Below are 14,646 nucleotides of genomic sequence, written 5' to 3' on the forward strand. Positions count from 1 at the left end.
ATGATGTACAAATGTGCTTTACACAATTGATGTGTGTATGGATTGCGATAACAGTTGTATGAGCCCCTAATAAAATGTTTAAAAAAAAAAAGTAATAGAGGAAAGTTGTATGTTTCATCAGTGCTATCCTGCACCCTGACTGGCTCGTCTCTTCTCTGTGACACTTCTGTAATTTACAGATGGGCTTTGGGTCTCCCCTCCCCACTTCCCCTCATTCACAATGATATGATTTTTGTTCTTTAATACCTGATCCCTTAGCCACCTTGTGATCACACAGGCTGGTGTGCTTCTTTCATGTGGGCTTTGTTGCTTCTCAGCTAGATGGCCACTTGTTTCTCTTCAAGCCTTTAAGAGAGAGGCCCTCAAACTTTTTAAACGGGGTCAGTTCACTGTCCCTCAGACCCGTTGGTGGGTTGGACTATAGTTAAAAAAAACCAAAAAACTATGAATAAATTCCTTTGCGTACTGCACATATCTTATTTTGAAGTAAACAAACAAATGGGGCAAAAACACCTGGTGGGCCAGATAAATGTCCTCGGCGGGCTGCAGTTTGAGGACGCCTGGTTTAAGACCCCAGATACTACATCTTTTGATAGCCGGGCACCATCATCTTTCTTCACCACATTTGCTTATGCACACATTTGTCTTCAGCGATTGTGTCGGAAAAGTGAACATCATGGAATGCCAGGTTAATAGAACAAAGTGTTCTTGCATTGTAGGAGTACCTGAGTGGGGGTCCAATGTCCATCTGCTACCTTAATACTAAACCTATAAATATATGCACATAGATCTATTTCCCCATCATCATATATACATATATTTACATATGTACATTCCTGTATTTAATGCCCTTTATAATTCCTTTCTATATTTAATTCCTGTATAAATGCCCTTTGCCTCCTAGTTCTTTCTTCTATTTCCTTTTACTTTCCTCTTGTCCCACTATCATGTTCAGCCTTCATTTGGGTTTCAGTAATTCCTCTTGGTTGTATTGCCTTTGATCAACCCTTCCAGGCCTCCTACACCCTCGCCAATTGATTTTAGATCATTTGTTGTTCTCTTGTCCGTGGGGTTGTTAACACCCACTTCCTTTACCCCGCCTCTCCCTCTCCCATATTCCCCCGCCCCCCCCCAACTATTGGTCCTGTTGTTTTCTCCTCCAGATTGTTTATCCTGCCTGTCTTAACTAGATAGACCTGCAGAGATAATAATATGCACTTAAAACAAGACAGAGCAAAACAAATCAACTAAAGAAAACAAAGCAACAACAGCCACCAACATAAACCGAAGACAAAAAAAGTGAAAAGTCTGTAAATAGCTCAAGGTCTGTTTGTTAACCTTTAGGAGTGTTTTCTGGTCGAATCTGATGGGGTGCCATGCTCTGTCCCCAAAGTCTATTTTTGGTATTCCCTGGGGACTTTGTTACTCTGTTCCACTTGCTGTTCTGGTGCATGCCATTAGTGTTTCACCTCAGTGTGGTGGGGTCAGATTGAGTGAAATTCCCGCACAGTCTCCAGTGTTGTCCTTCATATATATATATGTATATATATATATATATATATATATAGTACTTTTATATAAAATGTTTAAAGGTAGAAATTGAGATCAAACAAAAATCTTTTTTTCTTCTTTAGGAGACTTTCTTTTTTTATACTTTTTTGTTTTTTAATAGATCAACATTTGCTCTATCAAACTTAATGTTCCCTGTGAACTTAAAAAGATTTTATATTATAATGTTTGCTGGGCGGGGAGCTCTGATGCAAACCACAAGGTCAGCAGTTCGAAAATACGAGTGGCTCCATGAAACAAATGAGACTGTGTACTCCCAGGAAGATTTCCAGACTCAGAAGCACACAGGGCCAGCCAGCCCTGCCCTGCCCCGTGGGGTTGTTGCGAATCAAAATTGACTAAATGGAAGTGAAGTTTCTTTCTTTGCTTTCGAGTGGCTGGGTGGAGTATTGTATAAATGTCATTTAGACCTATTGCCTGATAGTATTTTTCAAGTCGTTTATTATTCTTGCTACTTTTTTCTCATCTTAATCTATCATTTACTAAAGAGAGAGCTATCAAAATTTCCAATTTTTATTATTGATTATTTTCTCGTTTCAGTGTTTTCTTCATATACTTGCAGCTCTTTTGTACATATATCTATTGAATTGTTACGTCTTCCTAATTATCTCCTTTTTCATTCTGTAGTATCTCTTTATCACTGCTAGTAATTCATATTCTGTATATCTGATATTTTTTTCTATGGTTATTATTAATTTTTTTTTGCTAGTGTATTACTTTCTTAAGGCTGCCATACAAAGTACCACAAACTAGGTGACTGACTTAAAACAACAGAACTTTATTTGCTTACAGTTCTAGATGCTAGAATTAGTTAAGGTTTAGGTTGGCCCATGTGCCCTCTGAAGCGGTGGTTCTCAACCTTCCTAATGCCGTGACCCTGTGATACCCCCCAACCACAAAATTATTTTCTTTGCTGCTTCATACCTGTAATTTTGCTACTGTTATGAGTTGGGTGACTCCTGTGAAAGGGTCATCCAACCCCCAAAGGGGTCACCACCCGCAGGTTGAGAACTGCTGCTCTGGGCCTTTTGAGGAGGAGACTGTCACATTGAAGTTTATTGCATTAAAGTTGTCAAAGATTTCATCTTGCTTGTATCCACAATCAATATTCACTGATGAAACCATTAAGAGATCAAATAGTGCATTGCATCGGAAAATCTGCTACACAAAACCTCTGAAAAGTGTTATAAAGTAAAGTGGTTACGTGAAGTACTAAGGTACGCTTGAACAAGTCATGGTAGTTTCAATCACTCATGTGCATGGGGGAAAAGCACAGCCAGAAGAAGGGTCCTTAGAGGCAATGATGTTGAGACTTTGCCTCAGGTACTTGCATGTTATCAACAGAGATCAGTCCCTAGAGAAGATAGCACACTTGGTAAAGTGGAGGGTAAAGCGGTTTAAAAGAGGAAGGTCTTCCGACAGAGGACAATACTGGGGACAATACTGGGGACACATGGCACAGAGTGAGTCTGGTTTGACTCCCCCCAACAGTGGGGTGCACCAAGAAGGGAACATAACAGATCTGCAATGGGAGCAAAGCAAAGCCACAAAGCCCCTGAGGAGCCCCCACAGTAGACTTTAGGCTAGGAGGGGCAGTTCCCTGAACCCCCAGGACTGGTGGGGAGATAGTCATAAAGGTTAGCAGTCAGACCTGGAATTACATATGTGTTTTCATTTCCGCCCCCTCTTTTTATTCAATCTTTTGTCTATTATTTTTGGTGTTGCCTACCTACATAAGATAGGCTTGGGAAGTAAGCCTGAGGAGAAAGCAATGGACAGATGGTTCTGGAGGGCCTTGAGGGGAGGAGGGGTTCAGGGAAGGGAGCGGTGAGCAAGCAACACCATAGATGGGGAACAACTAGGGAATTGAAATCAACAATGAAGAGGACCAACACCTAGTGGTGTTGGAGCAACAGCAACCTAGCTGCAAGTAATTACTAAGGCAGAAGAAGGGCGAGTGTGATGGTGGGACAGGAGGAGGGTAAAAGGAAAAAGGAAAGATCTAGGAAGCAAAGCTATGAATAGAGGCATAAATATAGGTATATACATATGTAAATATGTTAATTCATAAAAAATAGAGGTGTTGGCCTATGTACTTATATGGCAATACACTGAGGAAGTGGATGGACTGTGTGTCTTTTTGGGCCTCTGCTCAAGCCCAATATATGTCTATGATTATAGACATATTTGTACATTTTCCCCACTAGGGAATAAGCTCCACAGAACAGGGGATTTTCTCAATTATTCATCTTCGTATGGGACAGAGCAGTATTGTAGCACATAGTATACTGAGCCCTAGAGCTGGCAGGTAAACATTGGATTGATGACTAAAAGGTCAGTGGTTCAAACCTATCAGCCATTCTGTAGGAGAAAGATGAGGCTATCTGTTCCTATAAAGATTTACAGGTGAAGGTATAAAGAGCGGATCACCAATTCTATTACCCAAGTTTCACATTCAACAATGTATACATATTTTGTTTCACCTCATTCTTTGTAATCCCCTCAGTGTCACATTACTTTAACTCAGTTTCTCCCCGTGTTTCCTATTTCCATTCTTCCCTCTTTCCTGACTTTGAACTTTTGCCCTGACTAGATGCTGCCCTTTTGTTCTTAAATGGTTGATTGGTCTAGCCAGGAGTGAGTTCAGTTCCAGACCTGAAGACTGATTAAGGGCCATAAACTTGGGAGTCCCACTTGTCTCTACCTAACCAGTAAATCCAATTTCTTTTATTAATTTGAGTTTTTATATTTTTATTCTCACTCTGTCCAGGATTTTCTAATGTAATCCTCTTTAGAGCAGTTGGTAATGGTAGCCAGGTACCATCTACACAGTGGTTCTCAACCTTCCTAATGCCGTGACCCTTTCACACAGTTCCTCATGTGGTGGTGATCCCCAACCATAACATTATTTTCCTTACTACTTTATAACTGTCATTTTGCTACTGTTATGATGGGCGACTCCTGTGAAAGGGTCATTCCACCCCCAAAGGGGTCGCGACCCACAGGTTGATCTAGTTCTTGTTGGTGTCAAGGTTGTAGAGACTGGTGTTTTCTTGGTCCATTAGTCCATGGTAGTATTCGCTTCCATATATCTCTCGATTTTCATCATTTTTCTTACCTGTATTGTATATTAGATGAATTAGGTGATTCTAATGAAACCAGAAAAACTAAATAAAAACTTTCTCATCCTCAGAAAGAACTGAATATATTAGATATGTAAATTATAGCTGTAACATTTCTAATAGTCAACTCTTATATGGATATTTTTTGATGACATGTGCTTTTTGAAGCATGTAGATCCATGTGTATAAGATCCATGTGTATAATGAAGAGATTATGATTTTAAACGATTTTCTCAGGCATGCTAGATTCTAATTTTTAGAAAATGCCTTAAAAAAAAAAAGAAAAAGAAAGGATCTTCTTCACTGCTCAGGAATAGGCTAATTCATTGTTCCCGAGTTCCATCTGGATCCCTCTTTGCGACATTCGCTGTGGTGGCACAGCGCTGCCCAGACAGATGCTGGTCCTCCCACTCTCAGGGAGGACCTGTGGCACGCACAGTCTTCCCTACTTTGCGCTAGCAGCCGGCATTTTTAGTTCAGTTCCCCTACTAACCTCCTTGATATTTTACTGAATTGTACTAGTTATTGTTTAAGCTTTGCTCATGTGTTTTCAATTTTCTCTGTTCTCACTATTTTTCCTGAAGTGTTCAACTCATGTTCACGTTTCATAATCTGTTTAAGGACCCCCTTCTTACAAACATACTTATCTCAATAGTATCTCTACCTTTCTACAGTTTTTCCTCCTCTGAATCCCCAATGATATAATTAGCTAGGTACTTTCCCTCTCTCTTCAATGATAAGGTTCCCAATGTAAAAACAATATGTTATCTTCTCACTGTACTTAGCATTACTTATGATCATCAAAAACCTAAAAACGTACTCCATGTAAGCATAAGTATCCACAAAAACATCAATGTTGCTTAAATTAAAATGACCGCAACAACACTGAAGTAGTTATGAAACCGGAAGCAAGAATCACTTTAACTCAGTTAAAGTTCAGAGTGATGTTTTGTGATGCAGGGGTCAGAAGGCCTGTGACATTTAGCCTTCCCCTTCCCTTTCCCTTAAGGATTCTACAACTAGATTTTTTCTGATATTAGAGCATTTCAGATCCTGAAGAACCTGTTACAGACTCACTGATATCTACTTTCTTTAGAAAAGATGATAAACAAGTGGTTTCAGACATAAGGGTATCGTCACCATATCTAAAAATGTAAAAACAAAACACTCCTTTTTTTAAAAAAACACTTTTCTTGATAATCATTATATATGATATTGCCAAATTTTTTAATTGGTGTTAATGTAAATACTCAATGCTTTAGCCAAAGAATATTTTATTATTTTATTTTCTCATTTCAAACTAAGTGTAGTGTCTTGTGTTTGAGGCCATATTTCATATTTTCACAATACCTGCTAGCCGAGGTACTATGTTCAGTGCATATGATCCCATAATAGCTTCTCAATTGATATTGGTGATCTGTTGGCTCCGCCCATAATATAATAGCGAGGGCTTGATTTTCACAATACTATTGTGTCACTTCTTGCTGACAAAAGCAATAGGGGTTCCCTCTGACTTTTCAGTTGAAAATACCTCATATACCTATAAATCACTATGTTTTGAAAAAGGGAACTTAATTTGTTATGCAGGAAAACATCGGCTTGGGGGATCATACTTTTTTGTGTGTGTATGTGTGTTTTCTCTTGGTGCTATAAGTTTCTTCTTGTTTCAGATCGTGCTATTTCTATCTATTTCAGATTTTGAAATTCATTGCAAATTTATGTTTTGCTAACTTATTTCATTTATGGAGAAAATGTCATTATGTTTGTTGATACAAACAGCCTTGTTCTTGGAAACTGACCACATTCACTTATTTTAAAAATGTATATAACATCATTTACCTAACTCTAACGTAAGGAACTTTTAGATAAATTAGTTATTGTCTTCTGCGTTATTGAACATGTGGTCAGTTGTCATGTTCATACATCCACATGATCAAAGTCTGAACTTCTGTCTAATTCTTCCCTGCTGCTAGGCTACCCTGTCATGATCAAGGCCTCAGCAGGTGGTGGTGGGAAAGGCATGCGGATCGCTTGGGATGATGAAGAGACCAGGTGAGGTTCTGTCCAAAATGCATTTTGATGTAAATTACAGTTACCAGGGTTTTATTGAACTGACAAACAGATACCAAAAGCATAATCGAGTAATTATGCTAGCCATATGATTTTTATTCTCTTAGATGAGAAAACAATTAAAATTATGCAGATGCCAACCTTATTTGAATTTTAATGATTATCATGTGATGTAAAAGTGTTTTTCCTTTTTTTAGCCATTGACAAGGGATCATCTTTTTGTTTTTATAATACATATTTTAAAATTTCAGTTTGATATTTTAAAACTGTCTGATTGTTTTATAGGCAAAAATTTGGTGGTATAATTTTGAATATAAGCTCAAGGTTTAAGACAAATGTATATTTTAAAGCAGTTGTAATTTCACTGAGATTTTATATATCACCCCAGTGAGCTTACTTTCTTTTATTAACCTATAAAAGCAATTACTTTGATGGTTAATAGTGTGAAATAAATTCTCTCTTCTTCTGAAATTGAGATTATATCCTATAAGTGGAATGCCCTCTATTGCAAATTTAGAATATTTCCTTCATAAATAAAAAATAACTCTTACTACATAAATTATAAAAACAAAACAAAAAAATTATAAAAACAAAGTATTGATTACATCAGAGCCATTAGAATTGTTTGAAAAACTGGCTAATACAAGCAGGCTTTATGGGACTCTGCAGAGTTGTATTCTTTGCTGGTTTTCAGGGTTGACCACAGAAGAGACTGATGACTGCTTTTTGGAGGCAAGGGAGGAGTAAAATCTCTGAATTATTGCGAATGCTGACTTGGTATTCTTGGATCTTGGTAGTCTAAGTAGTTAATTTAGTTGGTTTTATTTCATTGCTTCCTTTTTTCCCCAACCCTGTTTTTCTTCCTCCCCTCTCTCCCTCCCTGTTCCTTCTTCCTTTTCTTAATCATGTTTTCATGGAAATAACTTTGGGAGACCACGAAAATCTTTCTGTATAAGCTATTTTTCATATAGTTTAAAAGTTTTAAAAGAGATTATCCCATTCTTGTTTATAACTCATTAAAGTTAGGAGTTACATGCCTCCATGCAAGTAGGTTTGGGATAGTGAATGCCACTTTTACTCAGGAAATTGAAGAATAAATTGTGTTGCTGCTTTTTTCAACCAGGTGTGTTTCCCACTTGCTAATTTATGATCTAGTTGTGGAGCTAATTAGAGTCATGATAAATATGAATTATTATAAATGGAAAGGGTATAAGAGGAATTTGAAGGTGAAATCTGAAATGGAACAGTTGGTTGATATGTGACAAATGAAATTCAGAAAGCACAAGTTATGGAAAGGTGTTGACATCAGGTGTAGTTGGTATTAGAGACTGATTTCAGCGAGGCTGATAGGGACCCGAGTGGTTTCGTGGGAAAGTCAGTCGTCCAGTGCAGTGGAAGCCAAACCTAGCTCATTAATTAGGCTTCAAATTTAGCAAGTCAGGTCAAGCTCTCTTAGAGGTAGTATTATCCTTCTCAATCTTGTGGGAAGGCACCTTGTTGGTAACGTTTCCTCTATAGGTAAGTAATGAAAAGGAAAATCAGTTTAGATCGATCGAGCACCAGGTAGTTAGCAATGGAGTGATGCTACATGATGAGTGCAAGTTTTTAAACACCAGACTCACTCCCAGGGTGGCACTAATGCCATCTACTAACTGAATCTCATTAGATGCTCAGCTTCCATTTTATGCCTCCTTATCCAAGAAGAATACATTCACTAAGGATTGGCAATATTTGGTGAGAGCTTATTATTCAACACACACTGGTCTAGTTGGGTTCTGGAAATGCAGCACTGATCAAACAGAAACATACCTGTTCCCCACCCCCCACCCCCCAAATATCTTTCCTTCATGGAGTTTATAATCTAGGGTAGATGTTCTTTATTTTAAAGCCACAGATCCATAGAATTTAGAGGAAGCACACGAACTAAGATGGGAAAAAGAAATACATATTTCTTTCATAAACTTGTAACTGGAATTTAATATTTTATGTAAAAATGGACCTAAAAATAATGGAATTCTTTCCATGAGCATTTTGAAGCTCCCTCAAATAGTGACATAATGTAGTAGTGTTTGTAAATAGTATCTATTAATTTTTCACTAATAGGAAATCATATATTTCATTAACGTATTATAGTGTTGCACACATATTGAAGATATAATGATTGTTTGGTCTGTGCTAGAGATTATTCAGTGTTTTAATAAACAAGCCCATACATCACAATTTGTTTTTTAAAGTACTTTGTTAATTATATTTCACTATACTGTATGAATTCTTTCAGGTTGTGTATTTAAAAACATTGTAAGCAATTTATTTTTGCTCTTTTGTTCTGCAAATGGGGTCCATGATACAAACATGAGTCAGACACAATGAACAAAGTAAAACTAAATTATATACCATTGTTGTGTTAGTCCAGGTTGACTAGAGAAACAAATCCAGAGGCACTCATGTGTATAAGACAGAACTTTATATCAAGAAGTAATTATGCATCAATAAAACATCCCAGCCCATCCAGATCAAGTCCACAAGTTCAATATTAGCCCATAATTCAATATTAGCCTATGAATGCCTCTTCAGACTCATGCAGCACATGGAGTGATGCTGAATACAGGAAGATCACAGGCTGGTGGGTGGAAAGTCCTGTGGATCCAATGGCAGTGGACATATCTCTAAGGCTCTCACTGCCATCAGCATGGCTCTGTGTGGCTTGTCAACAGGATGTGAAGCAGAGAGAGAGAGAGATCCGCCTCTTCTGATAGCAGAATCAAGCGGGAGGAAGTTCTTAGAATCCTCATGAGAAGGCCATGCCCACAAGGAGGGATTATTAGGCTGTGACCTGATTGACAGGCTGGACTCTATCCTTCATTCTTTTCTCAAGTTGGCATGAAATTGTGTAACTGCCACAATTGTGAAAAATGATTAGTACTTTACAGAAAAACAAAGGCAGGGAAGAGCCAGGGAATGCTGGACTAAATGCTTACTCTAAATAGAATTGTCAGGGTAGGCCTCTTCGAGAAGGGAACCAGAAGTGTAGGGAGGTATGGGTGCAAGCAAGGAAACAGTAAGTGTATAAACCTGACAGGATCATTTCTTGAGTGAGTTAGGAAGAGCAAGTTGGCCACGTGGTGGAGGGAAACATAGAATAAAAAGATGAAGTTTGAAGGGGCTTGTGGGGGAGAGGGCAGATTATGCAGAGACCAGGCCATTCTTGGCAAGGAGCTTTAGTTATGCAGTGATTTTAATATTTGCCACTAACCAAAAGGTCAGCTATTTGAACCTGTTGCAAGCTCCTTGGGCCAAAGACCTGGCAGTCTACTTCCATAAATATTTCAGGCTTAAAAACCCCATGGGCAGTTCTACTTGTTGTATAAGTTGACTATGATGGGGGTGCTCCGTAAAATGGATTTTTTTCAAAGCTATGTATTAAAAACTTTTTTTTTTACAAAACAACCTTATCACCTTTAAAGTACTCTCCATTACACTTAATACATTTGTAAAATCTGCAATTCCATTCTTGGAAACATCTTTCAAACTCATCTCTTTGGATGGCTGACAGTACCTCCCTCGTTTATTCCTTCACTTCTTCTACATCCTCAAATCACTGTCCTTTCATGTCCCTCTTCATTCAGGGAAACAAAAAGAAGTCACAAGGAGTGAGGTCACATGAGTAAGGTGTGCCAGGCAAGAGAAGTATGCTTTTTTTTTGGGTCCAAAAACAGGTGCACTGAGATGGCTGATGAGCAGGTGAATTGTTGTGGTGGCAAAACCAGTCCCTTTGTCTGCCACAAATCAAGCCTTTTTGTCTCGCATTGTTATACAATCTTTTTTTTTCTTTTTTTAATATTGGGTGCTCTTACATCTCTTATCACAATCTACACATTTTTTCAATATATCAAGCACATTTGCACATATGCCGCTGTCATCATTTTTAAAGCATTCTCTTACCACTTGGGCCCCTGATATCAGCTCCCCATTTCTCCCCCTTCTCTCCCCTGCCCACCCTCCATCACAACCCCTTGATAAGTAATAGATTATTTTTTCCATATCTTAGATTGTCCTTCATCACTCCTCACCCACTTTTTCTGTTATTTGTCCCCCCTGGGAGTAGGTTCTAGGTTGATCCTTGTGATAGATTCCCCCCTTCTCCCCTCATCCTCCTCTGATCCTCCTTGTTTCTCTACTCTCCTTGTTGACCCTGAGTGGTTTATCTACCCTAGATTCCCTGTGTTGCAGGCTCTTATCTATAGCAGTGTGCATGTTCTGGTCTAATCTGATTTGTAAGATAGAATTGAGGTCATGATAATGGGGGGAAGGAAGCACCAAAGAATTAAAGGAAAGTTAAGTGTTTCGTTGGTGCTATACTGCACCCTCACTGGCTCATCTCACACAATCTTTTCAGAAATTCTAAATAGAAAAGTTGATTAACAGTCTGACATGGTAGAACAATTTGGGAAGTTGACAGACTTCCAGAACGAGGTTTGTCATCATTCTACATTTCACCTTTTTTGAAATGAGAAAACTACTCATACACTTGAGTTTTTTCCAAAACACTGTCCTTGTAAGCTGTGTTCATCCTCACAACAGTTTCTGTGGCATTTTTCCCGAGCAAGAAACAAAATTTCATAGTTGTACACTGTTCTCTTAAATTGGCCATCACAAAAAATGAGGTTTGAGCAAAACTGATTTTACAAAAAAATTCACTGACCAGAGAGCACCTTCCCAGGCGACACATTAATTCAGAGCAAGTTGCTCGATGCTTGCCTAGCGGGAACAACGTGTACTAAAATAGCACTACCCAGTAGAGTTTTTTTTCTGTTTTGCGGGGGGCGTATCCCCTCGTAAGACTTGAGATCAGTTCAAAAGTAGTGGGCTTTGTTTTGTGGTTTAGGACATTTGAGGATTTTGAATAGAGAAGTGATAGTCATGCGACTTAAAGTCAACATTAATTATAATTTTTAAGTATAAGAATTTTCAAACATATAACAAAATAGGATACAGTGAAATTCTATTCTCATATGGGTATCATCCAGATTAAACAGTTACCAAGATTTTTGCTGTTGGCTTTAAGAGGATCACCTTTATTGCTATGTGGGTGTATTGGTCTGATTTGACTAGAGAAACAAATTCTTAGACACCCATATGTGTATAAGAAACAACTTTCTGTATATGTATATATAGAAAATGAACTTTACATAAAAGATAAATCAAATATTGAGAAAACATCCCAGCTCAGACCAGATCAAGTCCATAAATCCAATTTTTAGCCTGTATGTCTGATACTAGTCTATAATTTCCTCTTCAGACTCACACAACACATGCAATGATGTCGAATGCAGGAAGATCACAGGCTAGTGGGTGGAAAGTCTTGTGGATCCAGTGGTATTGTAAGCATCTCAGGAGCTGGAGGAGCCACGTGGAGACCCACACCAGCCCTGATAAGCATCTCAGCACTGGCATGGGTTTCCATATGGCTCTTTCAGCTCCAGGGCTCTGGCTCCATCAGTGTGGCTCCATGTGGCTTGTCAACAGGAATGTGAAGTAGAGAGAGAGTGTGTTTGTCCCGGCTCAAGGGAGGAAGACAGGAGTTCCCAGAATCCTCAGGAGAAGGCCATGCTCACACAGAGGCATGATTGGCTATAACCTGATTGACAGGCTAGACACCCCTTTGCTCAAGTTGACAGATTATGTAACTGCCACTGTTGGTAATATACTGAAAGGAGACAGAGTTGAAAACAAGGAAACAAGTCAAGAGGCCATTGAAATATTCTGTGTAAGAACTGATGATGGCTTTGATCAACTAATAGTGCCAGGGGGATGAGAATTAGTTGAATTTTGAAAGTAGAGCAGTAAGACTTGCTGAATTGAGTGTGTGAGAGCATTCAAGGGTAACTTAGGTTTTATGTTTTCTATCATTATCTATTTGATCTTAATATTGAATCTATTTGAGTTAAAATTGAGAAATGCTCATTCGGTTCTGGTTTTCAATCTCTCTCTGAAACACCTGGAACTGGTGATTACTAAATTTTGTTGAATGTTTAAGTTAATGTAGCAAATTATGTTCTTCCCTGTGATCATGTGGACTTACCTTCTTATTACAGGGCTGTGGTTAACTATGTGAATTTGCCTGGGTGTTTGTTCTGTGTGGGTGGATGTGAGCATAGAGAAGGATAGTTCTCTTTTTAACCCATAGACCATCCATTTTGACTTTTGTGTATCATAGTTCAGTGTTAGGATTTAGTCTGTGACCCCTATGCACAGGTGGTGGGGACCCTGGTAGCACCATGGGGTAAAACTGGACTAATGAACTTCATACCTGGCAAAGCAAAAGGTTATTAAAAAAACAGGAAAGAAAAACAAAATACATGTCTGGAATCTAAAGCGAATGGAAAAAATTATGAAGTAAAATAGCTACGGAATATTTCAAAGGGAGACTCAAGAAGACAAAGTATTATAATGAAATGTGCAAAGCTAGAGTTGGAAAACCAACAGGAAGAACATGCTTGGCATTCTCAAGCTGAGAAAACTGAAGAAAAATGTCAAGCTTAGAGTTGTAATATTTAAAGATTCTATGGGCAAAATAGGAGTCCTGGTGGCCTAGTGAGCTTTAAAGTGTTGCGTTGCTAACAGCAAAGTCAGCAGTTCAAACCTGCCAGCTTATCCTCAGGAGAAAGATGAAGTGTTCTGTTCCTGTAAAGATTGCAGCCCACAGGACAGCTCTACCCTGTCCTACAGTGTTGCTGTGAATCAAAATAGACTCTGTTTTTTTATTTATGAGCAAAATATCGATAGGTGCTGGGATTCATTAAAAGAAGATGGAAGATTTTGTACAGCATACTGTACAAAACGAAGTGATTGTCATGAAACCATTCCAGGCAGTAGCACATGACCAAGAACTGATAATATTGAAGGAAGAGACTGACTACATTGAAGACAAACAGCAAGGCTCTAGGAATTGACAAAATGCCAATTGAGTTTCAACAAGTGGATACAGCAATGGAAGCACTCACTCATCTATACCAAGAAATTTGGAAGATGATCGCCATCTTTGTACCTAGTCCAAAGAATTATGAATGGAAAAATGCAAAGATTATCATTAATGTCACATACGAGTAAAGTATTTTTGAAGATAATAAAAACACTATCACAGCAGTACACTGGCATGGAACTGCCCACAACTGAACCTAGCAACAAGAAGTCAGTGCTGACTTCCAGAGTTACGGATTTCAGGTGCAAAATGAAAAAGTCTTGCTTATTTTTAATATTAATAGATAGATAGTTTGCATATTAAAAGAATTGAAAGATTTTGACTTTGATGTCATAAATGTTTAATCTGAAATTAGGAAACTTTATTACACATTTATGCATTACATTTTGAATTTTACTATAAGTTTATTTCATAGGGTATGAACTTAGTAAGCATACTTTAATAATTATTTAAATTTTCGTGTTTGGGAATAACATGATATTTAAAGTAATAAGATTTATATTTTTATAATTTATTTTTAAAATTTTATTAAACTTATTAATTGGGAGTTAGTAACATATCATTCCATAGTTCAGTCACATGAAGCAATATTGCACAGTTGCTAGCACAATCAGTTTCCAGACATTCTTTTCCTTCCTGAATTCCTTGAGATCATCTCCCTTTTACACCCCACCACCACTGTATCCCCCCGCACCCCACTTCACCTGAAACCTTTATTCTACTTGCTGTCCCCATAGGTTCATCCATCCTGGGTTTCAGATACCGAAAACCAGAAAAACCTATAACACAACTTCAAGAGAGTGAATGATACTTTAAAAGGATACTTTTCTCTCATTATTGTTCATGTTAAGTCCTTTTTTTTTTTTTTTAAACATTTTATTAGGGGCTCATACAACTGTTATC

General features: G+C 38.0%; 1 protein-coding gene across 1 annotated transcript in view; it reads left to right on the forward strand.

The window, feature by feature from the left end:
- The window catches only part of PCCA (propionyl-CoA carboxylase subunit alpha), a 427,069-nt gene that overhangs the window by 137,745 nt on the left and 274,678 nt on the right, over positions 1-14,646 (forward strand). Inside the window, exon 9 of the mRNA XM_004704279.2 lies at positions 6,665-6,743. Coding sequence (XP_004704336.1) covers positions 6,665-6,743 — 79 coding nt within the window. The remainder of the gene's footprint in view (positions 1-6,664; positions 6,744-14,646) is intronic.

Source organism: Echinops telfairi, unplaced genomic scaffold (assembly GCF_000313985.2).
Source record: "Echinops telfairi isolate 266 unplaced genomic scaffold, ASM31398v2 ScPeMD7_7467;HRSCAF=8505_0, whole genome shotgun sequence".
Lineage (NCBI taxonomy): Eukaryota > Metazoa > Chordata > Mammalia > Afrosoricida > Tenrecidae > Echinops > Echinops telfairi.